Here is a 17,178-nt window from a genome sequence, read left to right on the forward strand (position 1 = left end):
AAAAGAACAGATAAAGGACAAAGGTGGGAGTTGATGGAAAGACCAGAGTTAGTGTGTATGTGCTTGATGACAGGCTTGTGTGGTCATCTGTGTACAGCATGTCCCTGTCCTTTGTCGTACATAAAAACAGGAAAATAAAAGTGCTGGAAGGTGTAGGGAGTGCGTGGCGCCACACGGATGCTTGTGTAACCTCCTGTTCAAAGGCCTTCTGTTTCCTCACTAGTGGACATCAGGGAATCCAGGCCATACCGAAACACAGACAGAGATATGTCTTCTAAGAGACAAATACATGCTTACCGTCTGGTTAGTATAATGTCGTTGTTCTTTGGTTTCGTTTCTTAAATATTTTTGTTGTTCTTTTTAAGCACTATATTATCTTATCACTGAGCTTGGACAGGATGAGAGATGAAATAGGTGACATGTTAATACATACATTTTCCATTATTTTCCTCTAAAAGTCTGAGATCTGTCCTCATAAACCAAAGCATTTTTTAATACCACAGATGAGTAATCATCAGCTCGACGCCGATGGAGGAGACCTCGAATAGAGGTAGTGTTTTATTGAAATTGCAGTGAGGCTTGATCACACTGACTATTGCTGAGACGAGAGGAGAGAAAAGACTGAAGCTTAAACAGGCTTTTAGTTAAGTAACATTGAGGCTGCTCCTGTTCTGCATGGATGCACATTCCCAGAGGTCCTCCACATGTTTCAGTGCCTGATTTCACAAATTACACAATTTTGTCTCCATCATTTAAGAGGACACTGCATTCATTAATTCTCTAGAGACCGACTCTAGCCTTAACCATACCCACTTCACGCTTCACCCAAACCATTATCTTAACCGTAACCAAACTTTAAATCCAGTCTTTGGGGGACATGATTTAAAAGTGAGATTATTCCCCACAACATGAGAAAGGCACAAGTATGCTCCAACTGAAGTGCTTGTTGGATGGTTGAACAATATAATACTGGAAGACCCCTCCGCACCACAACTTTTAATGTTTTGCGTGTGTGTCTTGCATACTCTTTATGATCCCGCCTTTTTTACCCTACCTTTGAGCGTGGCCGTTCGGTACTGTTGTAAATGCTTTTGCCGTTAGATGTTGGACAACACATCATATAAACTAGTTGTTTTTGAAGATATATGGGGACAGCCTAAAATAAAAAAGATGAAAGAACAGAAATCCTATTCATCCTAGCGTGTCCCACCATGCACCATACAAGAGACAAGGTCACACTTACATTTAAGAGCAATTTGATTCCAGTTCAGCTGACTTGCCAAATAATCGAATAACCAAGCAAATATCCAGGAGATTCTGGCTATAAGGTGACGGTGCCCAGAGGACAGTTACAGTCCTTTGGGACATAGTTGTAATGAATTCAGAATTCTTGGGGTTTTAAAAAGTTGCCAACAGTGCAGTGTGCATGTAAATCCAAGGAACAAACCACCAATGAATCCCAAGTTACTATCATGTGACTGGATTGGAACTAATGATGGAAGTAATGATAATGGTTGGGTCATGGTTCATAGTAAGGTTGGTCTTTGTTAGATTGTTCTTCAGGTTCGGGCCACGATGGGTCATTATATTGTTCCAGTGCTTGTTTGCTGGTTAGGTAACAGTGTTGTTGAGGCCCAACAAGCCATTTCGTCTTTTAAGGTCAACCAGTCAGCTATGAACCATCTCGTGTCTTTAGTCACAGCCTGGTCCCTCAGAGACCCTCCCACACTGTCATGGTGGTTGACCCCTGTGTGTGTTTGAATGAGCGTGAGCATGCCTGTGTGTGTTTGTCACAGTCAACATGCCTCCACGCACTCCTCTTGAAGTCCGTGGGGGGTGGGGAGCTGCTCGGACACCCGTTGAAAAACAGGCATCCCACCTCCATGCTGAATTTGGAGATGGTCTGCTGTTTAGAAGTAGTACGTCTGTGTGAGATTGACAGTAGGGCAACGGGAAGTGATGCGTGAATACACACTGAATTGAAGGAGTCACATGCAGGGGGGATTAAGGGTGAGACACAGGTGCTATATAGCTTTTTGCAAAATTTGGCACAGACTTATGCAAATTATGTGAAGTTCAGATGAAGAACGTGGCTCTTTAAGCCCAAACTGTGTGAAGACAACTATGTACACGTAAATAAGCCCCCTTTATTTTAAAGAGGGTTAAATCTGAGGGTATTAGCATTTATTATGCTTCAAAGCCATTCCTCGTATGATTCCATTTAGACAGGGGAGCAGATGAGTTCTTGACTCAATAATTAGCAGACATAACTGTGCAGCTGGCTGCTGAGTTGGGGCTTTTTTGCAGCCAAGAGTCAAGGGGGTAAATGTGACACACAAACCACAAAGAGAGTGTGTGCCAGAGTTCACCTACAGCACGACAACCCCCACTTTACTTTTCTCTCTCTCTCTCTCTCTCTCTCTCTCTCTCTCTCTCTCTCTCTCTCTCTCTCTTTTGTCAGATTGAACAAACCTCATTGTGCAGTGCTGAACTCTCCCTCAAATTTAAGGAGTCAATATGTTGTCTCTGGAGAGCTGCAGATGCACTGTGTAGACACAGCATGCCAAACAGGCTTAGTAAATAAATCCACCTGGGCTCATGAGGTGGTAAAAAAGTCAGAGAGTTCATGGTGTCATAAAAAGTCAGATTTTATCTTTATAACTTGAAATATGTTTTACAAAAACACCCGCTGTGTCCAGCCTTGAAATCTCATGTGAATCCTCATGTAAACTGGGCAGTTGAGTTGTAAAGCTGTGCACACTGTAAGCAGAGGTTTGTTTTGAATCCTAAGGATCTTTGTGATCCTCTGACTTTTGCTGTAGCGCCACCATGAGGTTGACATTTTGACTTTAAGCTGAATATGTTAACAACTATTGGATGACTTGCCATGAAAATTGGTAAACACCTTCATGGCGCCCCTTAGGATGAACCGCAGCGATCCCTTAACTTTTCATGGAGTTCAATCATCAGGTGAAAATATTCAGTAAATACCTGCAAACCTAACAACATTCCCATCAGCCTCAGCTGTACTTTATCCTTAGTACTAATTAGAAAATGTTAGCATGCTACCACACTATACTAAGACGTTTAACATGCTGAACATCATCAGCACCTTAGCGTTGTCATTGTGAGCATGTTAGCATTTAGCTCAAAGCACTGCTGTGCCCAATCAGAACCGCACTGAGCCGCTACCATGACTGTAGGCTCTACGTTTTGTTGAGATCAGTTTTGCTTAATTTGTTTGGTGCTCATCACGTGCTGACATTCATTGTTGGCCCAGTGACAGTGAATTGCGTTCAAATTTACAAATTACATTACAAATCTTTGGCCGTTTGGAAGCAAATTCATGAAGGAAAATTGGTGAAAATGAATAAAAACACAAAACAGAAGTAGATTTAAGCACATTAGCTTCTTATAGCCATATGAAAATAGCATTAGGTGGCAACGTTATCACAAACATTCTGTTTTTTCATCATATCTTATAGTAAAACAGACAAAATCAGTAACAGTTGTAAGTTGGCATGAAGAGCGTACAAACCATGTTTTTCAATAACTTAAGATGTTTGGTTGATTATGGATTATTGGACACAAAATGCATCACCAGTGTATTTCTAAACGTGTTGTCTGAAATATAAAGGACATAAAAACAATATCTACATTTGCAATCTTTGACACTTTACTGTCCTTTTAAGTGACTACCTACTGATGATAGTTTCCTGTAAATTAAATGTTGAAAACAATGTGTTGTAGATTAATAAAACAAATACGGTGGGGGGACTTGAAGAAAAATAATGTTCTTTCCCCTCCTCTCAGAGTTTAAAACCAATGTGACTGTTTCTACCAAAAAGCAATCGGGGGAAGAGACACACGTCTTTATCAAAGAGAGAAAGAGACGACGAGAAACAGATAGATTCTTCTACATGAGTATTGAGATGCATAAGAAGTGTAGGCGGCGTGAACTAAAGCCCATACACTCACTATACAACACACATGCACACTTTTTAACATAGAAGTTAAACACTGCATGATCCTGGGAAAGTCACAGAAGGGTTTTGATTGTTTTGCACGCAGCCATTGTTACATATCTCAACCACATCTGTCACCTTGTTTGCAGTATTTGTATAGAAAGTTAATCCACAGTAATGGTAGAGATAAATAAATAAGAAACATAGCACAATGTCAGGTCACAAGTGGAATGCTATCACCTGTATTCAGATAGCACCTTTTTCTTCACACCTGTGATGAGATTTTGAAACAGACAAAACTCCCTAATGCAACATTTTATGTTTTTGTTCTCAAATCGCATCTGTATGATTCCAGTGTTTGCATTTAATTAAATATAATTAAATATGGTTAAAGAGAGACCATTGCTGTTTTGCTAATAAATGATATCAGGCCTTGGTACGGTAAATCTACACAGCTTTATCTTCCCAACACTGAGCCCTCAGTATTTGACTTCTGTCACACATGAAAATACTGCTCATTTTAGTCAACATTACTTGTTGCTGAATCTATTGATGATTGTCTCTAAGATTATCCAAACACAATATAACAGATTCTTCAATGGCACAAGAGAGTTGTGCCCATTTTTATGTCCATTTTGCCACCAAATGCACTTTGTAGTCCAGTCTGATTGTGGTTATGAGAAAGTCTTTCAGCAAACAAACTGTGTCATTTAAACCCCATATTGACTTGGTTCTGTCAACGTATAAGTGCAGTTTCTCTTGTTGATATCAAAACAAGGCTTCCAGAAGAGTTTTGAAATTGCACTATTTTCCACAGTTCTACAGCGATGCAGTTTCAGTCCCCCACAAGTACTGTGCTTGCACACAATTTGTCAGTCTTCGAGTGCCACTCGTTACTTCATACCAGCCAACTGTCGGTGTAGAGGCAAGTGTTCTCTTGACAAGGTCCACCTTCTATTTATATTCCATTTTCTTCTTACCCTCCTCCTACTCCAGACAGGCGTAGTTACAGGTTCACCAGACAGACATTAGTAGTGTTATGGAGGAGATCTCACAGGACGAGCAGGTTACTGACAAGTGAATAAATACTTATATGAAGGGAGTCACTCTGCTTCACCTCTGGATCCACAAAATACACCAAGTTCACTTTGTGTGCCTGAGGGGAAAACACAGGAGGGTGTACTTTAAATTTCAAAAGGGCATTAATCATCAGTAAATAGAAATATTACATTCGCTTATTCAAAATTCTTTGGTTCATACACTGATTCAGTATTTTTTCCTTTATTATTTAAATATTCGATAAGGAGTTTTTAACAGGTTATAAAACAGTCTCAATTGAATACTGGTGCTTCCATAAGACATAAGCACACAAGACCATCAGCGATAGCGTTGGCTATTTCTATACAGTTATTCTTAATGCCGGAGCGAGGAGGTGGAAACACTGCCACTTTTGCCAGGGGCCCAAGAATCAGCAGAAAATGAAAGGTTCTTGTTGCTGCTTTAAATAGTTCTGTGAACTCACCTGGGCTTGTTTTAGTTCTACATTAGCATTGCTCTCATAGCTGCCTTGCTGATCCGTTTGCGATTCTTCCTCATCTTCCTCTTTGGACGGGCTTGAGGCCTGGGGCCTGCTGGAGCTGATGGCTGTCGCGTGGTAGACGTAGATGTTGTCACTGTCAGAACAGGATTTACATATTACTAAAAAATAAACAAAACCTTTCAGGTATTACACTCTTTTAAAAATGTTTAGGTGTATTCATTAACCCAGAGTATTCAATAATGTCCATTACCTGGTTTCTGTGTTGTTGTCGTTTGCAGGTGATGGTTATGTTTACCATGCAGGTGCTGTTGACGTTCCATGTCCTTTTCTTTCTGCCTTTCCTCCTCTTCTCGTTTCATCTGCTGCTGTCTCAGCATCTCCTTCTCTTGGTCCAGCCTCTTGTGGAGAAGTAGAAGCTCTTTTCTCTCCTGCTCCAGTTTTTCCTCCTCAATCTGTAATATCCTCACCTCCTCAGGAGTCTCATTGCCTCTCCGTCTTGCCTGTTCTCGGGGCTCTGGATTCGGCTCTTTGGTTGGTCGGAACCTGCTCCCAGCTCTCTCACTGGTCACCTCAGTAGGAGTGAACTTGGCTTGAGGATTCTGGGTAACAGGGTGAGAGAAACCACTTGTGTGGCTCTTTGAAATTTTGGATTTGTCTTCTTGCCGTAATGGACTCTGTGTTTGTGTGCCTTCGTCCCTCCCGTTTTCCTCATTAACTTCCTCTTCAGTTCTGTTCAGAAGCAACCCATCCCCACCTTCTACCAACTTGTTCTTTACTTCAACGCTAACATTATCCACTGAGGAAACAGTCTTGTTGCCATCTGAGATCTTACCATTCTTCCTCTCCACATTCTCCGGATTCTCGGTTTGGTCTTTAGTCCCATGGTGCCTGGTGGAGTTATGTACCCAGTGTGGGCCAAAAAGAATAGCCTCTCCAGAGCGAGATGTGTCCTCCCCAGCCAGGCTGTACCCTTCTCCAGGCTGAGTGAAGGTGTCTCCTCTGGGGTTCCAGTGCTGCTCCAGGAGGTCCTCCAGGTGGACCCTCTGGTTCTGCTTCAACTCATCCCACTGATGGAGTTCATCCTTGGAGTGCACCTTGACCTTTAATACAATTCAACAAAATTCAATTCAAAAGTCTCAGCTTTTTTTCATTGATGCCCAAATACAATATTAGTCCTATACATTTAAATGCATTGAAGTTATTGAGTTAATGTACATGCTGTGTTCTAGGCATTTACACAAAATTTAACAAAGCTACTATGTGTTTACACACAGAGACACATGTCAAAGCATTCACCCAACAGCAGGTAGCATGCAATATAGCATTCATCCTGTACCTGTCCGTGTCCGTATTCTTGGCTGAGTGTCTGGTTTCGATGCTGGTGGTTGTGCTGTCTGCGAGATGACTTTTTCTTGGGCACTGGGGAACGTGGAGTGGGCTGACAACGACACTCCACATGATCAACCACTGACACCACGGCTTTAGCGTAAGTGGGTCTTTTGTTGATGTACTCGATCTTCATGACCTGGAGAGGAGAAGAGCAGTGGATGGGAGTCAGAAGAGTACAACACAAACATAGCGCGGCCTTTCTGGGATGTTGTAGATGTAAATGTTTTGACATTTGTGTACTGTATGTTTCTGTGCATGTGGTTGTTTACCTGTAAGTATCTGGTGTGCGTGACAACAGGGACACACTGCAGGCTCTTGGTGTTGCAGCAGCCAGAGCAGCGCTGCACCTCGACGCAGGGCGGCCATAACAGGAAGTTAGCGTTGCTACGGTCCAACATTGCCCTGGTGACCTCAACCACCTCTGTACGAACTTTACACTGAGCCTGCTGAGCTGGCTGGGCGTCTGAGGGATGAGAGATGACTGTGAGCATGAATGAGTCAAGGCACAGACATGTAAAAGTTATTTCTACATCTTGTTGCAGTTGTTTGTACATCTCCAGATGTTTTGTGTCACTTTCTGTGACATGTTGCTGGGCCTGTGTCCGGTAGCACTGTCCAGTAATCCATCCATATGTGTGAGGAGGACTGGTTGTACTACTGTTAGTATTAGCATTAGTACCGCATACTTCCTTTTAAATATTATCTTTTGCTCTATTTGACTATTAAGACAAATAACCCCTTCCCTTTGTGTATGCATTTGTGAGTAAAAGACAGAAATCAAAATGCACATGGGACTCCTCATGATTTGCCTCAGAAACTAAAACCTTCTCAAGTTGCCTAGAGATGAGCATCTGGCAAATATGAGAGGCATAATTACTTTCAATTCCATTAAGCTTACTCATTAATCCACAGTAGCTCACCTAGCTTGTTTGCATGTGTATTTATGGGAGAGTGCGTTAAGGAGCTCTCGCCACTGAAGCCCAGTTTACCATTTTATACAACAGTGGTTATGATTTATGCAGCTCACCTACAACTATCCTGCATTAGCACTACAGCCTGTTTCTAGCTGTTCCAGAGCATCCAGGCGGATTACAATGCGAAACTCATGCATTTCAAATGAGCAGATATGCTACAACTTCTTCTAGTCAGGCTTTGCTGTTGCATTGTACTGAAAACATGAGGAATGAGAACATTTAATTCCTCAGTTTACAAATGTTCAGTGTTCAGTTAGAGGAATCTGTATTAACACGCAAGGACACAGACAAGATATTGGGCCTAGTTTACATGAGGATTAATGTAGGGTCATTAATATCTCATCAGACTAGAGGGAATCTAGCAAAGTCACCCACACTGTTGAAGATTGGTGTCTATTAATTCAGACATCTGCTTCATCGTGATAGCGAAAAAAGGTTAATGGGAAGAATTTTACCGTGTCACTAAAACCATACTTGTCACATTAATCAACTCCCAGGAAGGCGGACCCGAGCACAACCCACAGTCCTCCACTAATGAGGATGGAGTACTTTTACATTCATGAGGAAAATCAGGAATCCTCCATGCCAGCACTACAACCTTGGATTAACCTATTTATGAGTATGAACTGAGAGATATTTATCCTCAAAAACTGATGCATTCATTGTCAAACATACCATGGGAATGCATTTTAAAGATCCAAACAAGCTACATGAGAGAAATAGCTCTCTTTCATGATATACAATAAATTTTTGTTGGTTTGCTTACCGAGACTCCTTGGTAGTCTGTGACCTCCATTGGCTGCAGAAGTCCCGTCCTCCTCATCTGAGACAAAACAATAAACAAACACAGCATTTGACTTATGTAAACATGGCAACTCATTTATGAATGGTCTGTTTTTGGCACGTGGTGTATATTTTATTCTAAGGCCTTCTGGCGCCCTCTGCATGTGGGTGTGTAAATGTGAGCATGAGAACACAGAACAGGAAAGAAAGAAACAAACAAAACATAAAAAAACAAGGGTGTGGGGATAGTTCATGCCACATGTGATCTTAAGTAATTGTTGCCCTGTTATAATTCTTACTTTTCTTTATTTTTGTGTGTGTGTGTGTGTGTGTGTGTGTCTGTGTCTGTGTCTGTGTGTTTTTTTCCCACTGCTCCTTGATTCTCCATTTGTTTGTCTCAGTTGGTTTCATTACTGGTGATGTTTGCTAGTCACAGTGAGGGTAGAAAAGTGGCCACTTATTGTTGTCATGTTAGTTTTCAGTTCTTTGCATTGCCCACACAATGTATTTATTACTTTATATTATTTAGTGAATTCATTGCAATATTTTAAATTATTATCTCAAACCATAAATGACAAAGTCGGCATTTATGAGAAAACATCTTTACATAAGGCAGCATATTGAGTCCATTAAGTTTGTTGTCTCTGCATCACTGGGCTTCATTTATGGAGCTGTTGATGAGTGAAAACAACATGTACTGTGTGTCTACGCTGCCATCTGTTTAGGAAATAATAAAATGTTTTTACTAGATTTCAAAGCTTTTTGCACTATACTTAAAAATAATCTTGTAATTTCCTAAACCCATATGGCTACATGTAATCTTTAAAACTGAAGTAATAATATATATAAAAAAAAAAAGTTCCTACTTTGGCTGTGTCCTGTAATGTTTTTTTAAGTAGTAATGCATTCACATGAATTAAATAAAAAATAAAAAAATTCTGACATATTTGATTGTCACTTATTACTGTATAACTAGATTACTGGGTTTAGGCATATGATTAAAAATGGATTAGGGCAGATTAGTTAGTTACATTTAGTGATTAAGTGTTGGAAATGGTTCTGTTTATGTGAATATTTAAGATGTTAAAATAAGAATGTGGACAGAACATAACTGCATTAGGATCCATAAAAACACCCATATGTATGAACAGTAATATCAGAATGTGCTGGTCTTTACCTACGGAGTCAGTGAGCAGCAGCAGCTGAAGGTCTTCTATGGAAGAGATGGGGCTGTTTCTAACCAGCTCCACCAGGGCTGCAGGCAGAGGGTCCCCCTGAAAGACACACATATATAAATCAATATAAGAGACCAAAGAAATCATGATTATGTGAAAAGGGGAAAGGCATGTAACCATTCAGACCTTTTTTTTTAGCTATGCGCATGACTAGAAGAAAAGCTATTTGAGAATCCCCCCCTCCCCTGTATCCATCCGGCATTAGGCATTACAGAGTTTTCTCAACAATTCCTCCAAGGAAATGGAATAAGAATGCAGCACGTCTGCAACAACCATTTCACAAGTGTTTCAGTGTGTGTATCTGCTCACAATGTAAACAAAATGGTATCCCTTCTGACAAAAACCAAAAGCCAAGATTGGAAACTCAATCCTGCTATCGCTCTGAGACTGACAAATCTTTTAACACAAAGACAAGAAACATGACATCTAAATCGAAGTTTGTAATGCTCCCGGGGATGTGAGAGGTTTGCTTACATCAGTGATGGATGTTAACACTTGAGTTACATTGAATTATGTTAATTCTTCAGTTGTATATGCAATTACACCTCAAATCTTAATGGTCTAAAATTACTGATTGGGCCATTTAACATTGTATAAAGTAACTCGCAGTGAAGTAAAATATCACTATGTGAAATGGTCTTTTATGAGTTTTTAATAGCTTGTGGAAGACAATGAGGTTTTAGAACAGGGAAGCATGAACAATATGTGGTTGAGGCTCTACAGGGAAACGTTAGTAGGACAATTCATTTCTGGTATTTTTCTTATGGGATTGGTTGATTACAGAAAAAACAAGGATCAGATAACACTCGCCTTATCCTTAAACCAGTGGTTTTCAACTTTTATCACATTGTTGGAAGTTGGATCAACAAGGGAAAAAATTAGGTCAGCCGTTTTTTTATTGTAATCTATAGTGAGCCCAGTTTGATCACTGGTTGACTATAAAGAGTTTATGATCTTGAAACCTAATTTTAAAAAAGGGGATTTCTTCAGAGCAAATCCTCTCATACTGGGAGCCCCTTGACATGAAAAAGTTTGGGAACTGCTGCCTTAAACAACATGCATTTGACTAAATATTCCAAAACCAAATACCAAGCAACAGCTCCACAAAGTGATTCTTTGGACTGACTGTGGGTTTAACCCCCCTAGTCATTAATGGGTAAGACAGCTAGGAAGGGTGGCGGGGTGGGGTGGGGTATTAACCAAAGCGGACACACAATGGTCACTAAGAGCAGGGTGAATGACTATTGGCGTTGTGTCTTCTCATCTGCTAACATTTAGGGGTCAAAGGAGTCAGGAAGGAGTCAGGAAGTGGGGGAAGGAGTGATATGGAGAGGAGGAGAGAAGGGAGGTGCATCTGAAAAAAAAAGAGGGATAATAGATGAATAAAAGACGGGTTAAAATGGACAAGGATCAGACATGGGTCGAGACACTTCCTCACATTGGTTTGAATGCTGTGGATGTGCTTCATTTGGTTTGCCAGCTCACGGTGAGATGGAACCAATGAAGATCAGGAGCAAATGCGGCCTGGCTAGTGCACAAGTAAACATATAATAAACAGTATTAAGAAATACACAAACTGTGAAATATTTAACGCCTTAACTTTATCTTGCGTGTGAGATTCTATTCAGGTTCTGGAGAATATAATGAATCCCTACGGGAAGCAGGTTTTAGCCAAAGGAAGCAGCCATCCATACGTGAACAGTATTCTCATCCTGCCCATACTATACACCACTGACTTTCCCCATTGTTGGTCGGCTTCTCAGAGAGTCACATTATACAGCAGGGAAATGCCTGCTGTATTACGCTTACATCTCTGCTGCGGAGCGGCCGATGCCCCTGAGGAGTCATCACGATGATTTCTTCCCTTCGCCAGCGGACAAAATCTGGCTGCTTGGCTAATTGTGTCTGATGTTAATTATAGGATGTGTGCCTTTTGTTCATGGTGGTGCCTGCTGTCAGGACGATTTGTGTGGCAGGAAATAATAAATAAACACTTCGGTTCGGATAAATAAAACAGACATAAACTGATTCAAACTCCGCAGACAGAATGTGTAAACACATTGACAATGTCCAACGTGCGAGTACGATGAAGATGAAGATTATACGGTCAATATATCAAGCTACTTATAGGGGAACACTTATTAGAAAATGTATTATAGAACCAAACTGCCTACTATAGTGTACACTGGCAATCACATACAATAATGCTCCTGGGAGTTTAAGTTTAAAACAAAAACCCTAATTTTGACATAATCCAGCACCTGGAGCAAGCTCCCATCCCCTGACGGTCTATTGGACATACTGAGGAATGCCCGGTACAGGCTGCAGCGGGCAGGGGAGGAGAGTAATCGTACATAATGCCGCCGGCGGAAGCACACGTGTGAGGTTTCACATGTAGTCACTGAAACTATGCCTGCAAATGTGCAATATGGCAATGTGTGAATAAATGTGACTTTAATTAATCCCTTTGTCATAATTGATCTGAGTTGGAAAGGCGCCTGATGCAATTGAAGATAATGATGAGTTTGTGTAAGCTTAAAAGTTCATTCCTCTTTGGTGGTCTATAGCTGAATGTATATGCTCAGTATAAGTAGCACTTCACACACTTTTAAATTATCACTCACTCTCAAGATGTGTCTTAAACCCATTTTCTGACAATAATGTACTGTTATAAGGGATGAGATTGAACCTTGTACAGACTCCATCACTTTAGCAGCTGCCATACTATAACTTTAAAATTAGACACGGGGAATTCCTGGTTTTATACCTCAAAGCCTTTGTAACGTTCTCCCTCTAAAACACTTGGTCTGTCAGATTTGAGTTTTCTTTTACATGTGCTGCCTACAGAAGCCATAAAATGAAACGACGGGTTGATGACAGGAATTTAAAGCCATCCATCATAACAGTGTTTCACCCTAAATCTACCTTTATGTGAAGGAGTCTCGGTGATGGAAGACTACGTGCATACACTAAATTGTATGGGTTCGGTGAATGAAAGGAGGAATGAAACCCATTGTGACGCCAGGTCGTGATAAGAAGCTAAAGGAATTATACATGAACAGTTCACATCCTGCAGAAATTCTTTCCTATTCTTTTTTTTAATAGTTTTTACTTGAATTAACAGCTAATATAGTTTCCAACATGTGCAGACACCAAACCACTCCACCTGACTGAATGAAAAAAGAAAACTACGGCAAACTCACAAATGGGTTGCGCCCTCTTTGTTGACTTATTTAAATGTCAGCTTCCCACAGCCGACTTGTTAACTGTATGTGTTTTGACCCCATTTAGTTTTCCAACTGACTGACCCAGGCTGTTCATTGTGGAGAAGATTGCCGGGATCAGAAATACATAAGGAATCAGAACAGAGGAAGAAATACAAATAACATCAGATTCAACGCGCATCTGAACCTACTTCATTTTAGCAAAGGAGGCCAAGATTTTTTCTAAATATCTTCAAGCCTCACTTGACCTTGACAAGACCCTTGGTTAAAGGGACATTGTGTAGGAATTTCTCCCATCTAGCGGTGAAATTGTATTTTGCATTCAAACGAATAGTGCTCTCTAGTGCCTCGTGTTTCAAATGCGTATTGCAACTACGGTAGCCATCATGTACCAAGAAGCCTGCCTGTCGAGGGGAAAGCAGGCAACTTGAGCGTCCCTTTGAAAGTCTTTCTCCTTCATTAGCTCTTTCCACCTGGGAAAAGCTACCCCGATGTTTACCCGCGTTTTTTGAATACGCCGGTCACGTTGCCTTTTTAATTCCCTTTTCCGCTTTTTTGGCGTGAGGATTCCTTCTCCTGTGGCTCGGCATAAGTTTGATCCTCCATTATGAACTAAAGTGCAGTGCAGACTTTCAAATGTGCCGGGGCAGTGACAAGCGCCTCTCACTGATCTCCTTCTCCGTTATAGCTGGTTTTAGTCACGCTGGCTCTGAACGAAAACGCGTTGTGGATTAGCTAGACAGGTAGGCTAGTGCTTTATGTCCCACTCAGCGATTATAGTTTTTCCAAATGGCGGAACGACATGGAAGCCTCCACGGACTTGCCCGTCCAATGTATATACAGATAAGAAATATAGGATAAGTCAGATCATTGGCAGAGGTAATTTTACATCAATGAGGACACATTTATGAATGAAGACATTGATTTTAGCTAATAAAATACTTAAAACACTACACAATGTCCCTTTAAGTCTTCCGGTTTGACCTCAGCAGACGGGTCAGACTTCGCCTATCCATCCTCCTACTGCCTTTTCACTTTTACGAGTTTTAAAGAAAATGTTATTCAGGCAGATTCATACTGAAAACAACAACTCATCTACAACAATAATGTCACAAACTTAAAAAAGGCAAATACATTTTCAGCTGAAAATGTAGCAGGGTTCTGCACTTGTCTTCATTAATGAACCACTGTTGTCTGCCCTGTTCTTCTCCTGTGACTGACACATGGCCTCTACAGCATGATGTTACAGTGTGATGCTGCTCGCTGACTTGTGATTTATGGCGTTGCTCAACATCTGGAATAGCATCCATGAATGCATCCCTTAACCCACGTGGAGCATCCAGCTGTAAAAGAGCCTATCATGGCAGCCTCTGTTTCCTGGCTCATCACCCACAGAGGACAACCTCTGCGTGCCCGTGTGCCCCTGGGCATCCATTCATAACGCCACTTAATGGGAGGAATAACAGTTATTTACTGCAAGCAATCCCAACCCTCTCAGAAGCAATAAGGGAAAGACTGGATTTCATTATGAGACTAGACTGAAGCAGGTGCACTTACTCCAAAGTTATATAAAAACCACCTGGGTTTGATTGGTGTGTGTCTTCTGTTGTGTTTGTGAGGAACGACCATATGCTCTTGATAATGTTACTCAGAATTTGGGTCCAAAGGAGAATACAATGGGTTTATATGTGGGGGAAAAAACTACATTTATCATACGCAGTATTTTACCATACTTTAAAATGTTCTCCTAAAATATAGTTGCTACAATCCTATAAAATGATTTAAACAGCATTCGCTTTTGTTGTGTCTGTTCTGTAAAGTATCATAGAGGACCCTCTTATAGGCGAAGCATCAGAAAGTTCGTTCAAACTGTGATTGACGCAAACTCACCTCGGCCACGCCAAACCGCAGACACGCCGCCAGCAACACGAGCAGCAGCTGTACCCACGAGCTCATCTTGCTGCCCAGCCTCGAGCCTCTTCGACGGACCGGGCATTTATGGAAGCGCGAGAGTCCCTCTCTCCTCAGCACTGCGCGCGGGGGGACAGCGGCTCGCCCTGAGGAGCTGCGCGCGCGTAGATGGCCTGTCCACACTGTTGTCTCTCCAGCAGAGATATCCGAAGAAGAAGAAGAAGAAGAAGAAGGAGAAAGCGCTCGTGCACTCTTGTTAAAAAAAAAACAAAAAAAACTCCTCCGTGCTGGATTAATAATAAACCTCCAAGTTCACTTTCTCTTCAACGTGGTGTTCAGTTTTCTCTATTTACTTCACTTGCGCACAAGTTTGCGTTTTTCTGCTAAACGCGCAAGTGAACGGCAATAAATGTAATTAAGAAAGTATTCAAAGACATTTCCAAGCAACAACGGTCCAAAACTATCCAGGACACACTCAGAAAAGTAAGTAAAGTTTCAATTATTCCAAGGATCATAAATGAAAAAAATCCAATTCACTCCGCTTGTCGCAATTGTCAAGGGTCTCTTTAACCGTGATGCGTCCAAAAGTCCAGCTCACGAGCTGAGCGTCTGAAATAACGTCGCACGGGAGTCTTCCAAGGAGTCTTATCAATAAGCAAAGCTCTGTGTGGCTCGGTGCGCCTCAGCCCTGGACCTGCCTGATTACGCAGCGGTGGTGGTGGTGAGGGGAAGAGCAGATTTCCAAGAGCCTGCTGTTGGTCTGCTCTACAGTATCTCTCTCCCGCCCCCTGCCTGAAGAATGGGTGATAATCTGCGCACAAAGAAGCGACATTAGTCCACAAACACCGGCCATTCTGAGCCATGTTTCCTCTCTCGTGAATCATTTATGCAGATATTCCTGAGGCTGGGCCAAGTGCCCGTGGGCTTGTCTGTGGATCTGAGTTCTGTTTTTTTGCTACATGAGCTGAAATTTTACTTAACTTATGAGTATTATTCACTCCAAGGGTGTAAAATTAACAGCCTAATGTCAGTGTTTTCTTAATGAGAGGTGATCATAAAGTGATACTTAAGTGCTTTACTCGAGTATTGTACTTTTGTTTTTTTTGCTTTTTGTCATACAAAACATATCTTCAAGTAATAAAATGCGATTATTCAGATTAATCTACCCAACAGTATCCTGTATAAAGTTAAATTGGCTCTAACTTGACAAACTATAATAGTAAAATGCTACTTATACATGAATTCATCAGTTATCCAATAATATAACACTCACACCAACTATACTTTTACTGGCATATTTATGTTCTTGAGTATAATATTGAACACTTTTTACTTAAGTTAGTAACTTTAAATACTTTCTCCACTATGGTTTATGCACAACAGACTCATTTTACTCTTTTTTACACTTTATTTATGAACAGAAAGTTTGCCTGACTTTTTTTTCTCTCTTAGAAGTGAAAAATGTATCATGAACTCGCATTCACTGCTTTTATTCATTAAGTTTATGTAAAACAAAAGCTGCTTCAAGCAAAGTCAAAACTTATGAATAACCCATGACCCTAAATTCAACCTATTGCATAACAGACCTTTGTGCAGGTACTATTGCTGGAGAGGTCACAGGGATAGTTGCCATGCCAACTGACTCCTCTTGTTACCTCAGCATCACCGCTGGCTGGGCTATCAGGAAACAAAAGGTGTTTCTAAATATCACAGGAGTTATTCTCAGAGTCCTGACCTTTGACGGTCACTCATGTTTAGGGAACATTTTTGAACAATGCCTGACGGGGACTCTGCATGTTCAAACTCAGCCGACCCCAAGCCCCAAAAATAGTAATATGCCAGCCAGCCAACCTCGAGGACTAATAATATGTGACAGGGGGGGAAAAGAGCAAAAAAGTTTTTATCGTGGAAAAAAAACATTGGAAAGGTGAAGCGAATAAAAGAACGAAACTGCTCAATAAATTCCTACATTGTTTCTGACTGAGGACATTTAAGACAGTTTGCTCAAACGCCACTGTACTGTAGCTGCACGAACAATGTCCCCACAGTTAGTCAAGTCTTTTCTTCCAGTTCAATCATGGCCCAGTGAATAATAGGATGCCATTGTTTTTCTAACAAGAGTCAATGGAGGAAACAGCATGAGCTATGGAGCTATAT

At 41.1% G+C, this 17,178-nt stretch overlaps 1 protein-coding gene across 2 annotated transcripts; it reads right to left on the reverse strand.

The window, feature by feature from the left end:
* Window positions 1-3,390: 3,390 nt before the first annotated feature.
* pdgfbb (platelet-derived growth factor beta polypeptide b) lies at window positions 3,391-15,825 on the reverse strand. Of its 2 annotated transcripts, XM_051388046.1 has the most exons (8): window positions 15,001-15,825; window positions 9,829-9,925; window positions 8,635-8,691; window positions 7,164-7,357; window positions 6,842-7,030; window positions 5,756-6,605; window positions 5,488-5,638; window positions 3,391-5,121 (listed from the first exon to the last, which is right to left on the reverse strand). In XM_051388046.1, the coding sequence occupies exons 1-7, from the start codon at window positions 15,064-15,066 to the stop codon at window positions 5,505-5,507; spliced, it is 1,587 nt and encodes a 528-aa protein (XP_051244006.1). In that variant the 5' UTR covers window positions 15,067-15,825; the 3' UTR covers window positions 3,391-5,121; window positions 5,488-5,504. The 2 variants fall into 2 exon arrangements, with proteins under 2 accessions (XP_051244006.1, XP_051244007.1); XM_051388047.1 differs by lacking the exon at window positions 15,001-15,825 and having other exon boundaries at window positions 9,833-9,925.
* Window positions 15,826-17,178: the final 1,353 nt, after the last annotated feature.

This window comes from Dicentrarchus labrax, unplaced genomic scaffold, assembly GCF_905237075.1.
Source record: "Dicentrarchus labrax unplaced genomic scaffold, dlabrax2021, whole genome shotgun sequence".
In the NCBI taxonomy this organism is placed as follows: domain Eukaryota; kingdom Metazoa; phylum Chordata; class Actinopteri; family Moronidae; genus Dicentrarchus; species Dicentrarchus labrax.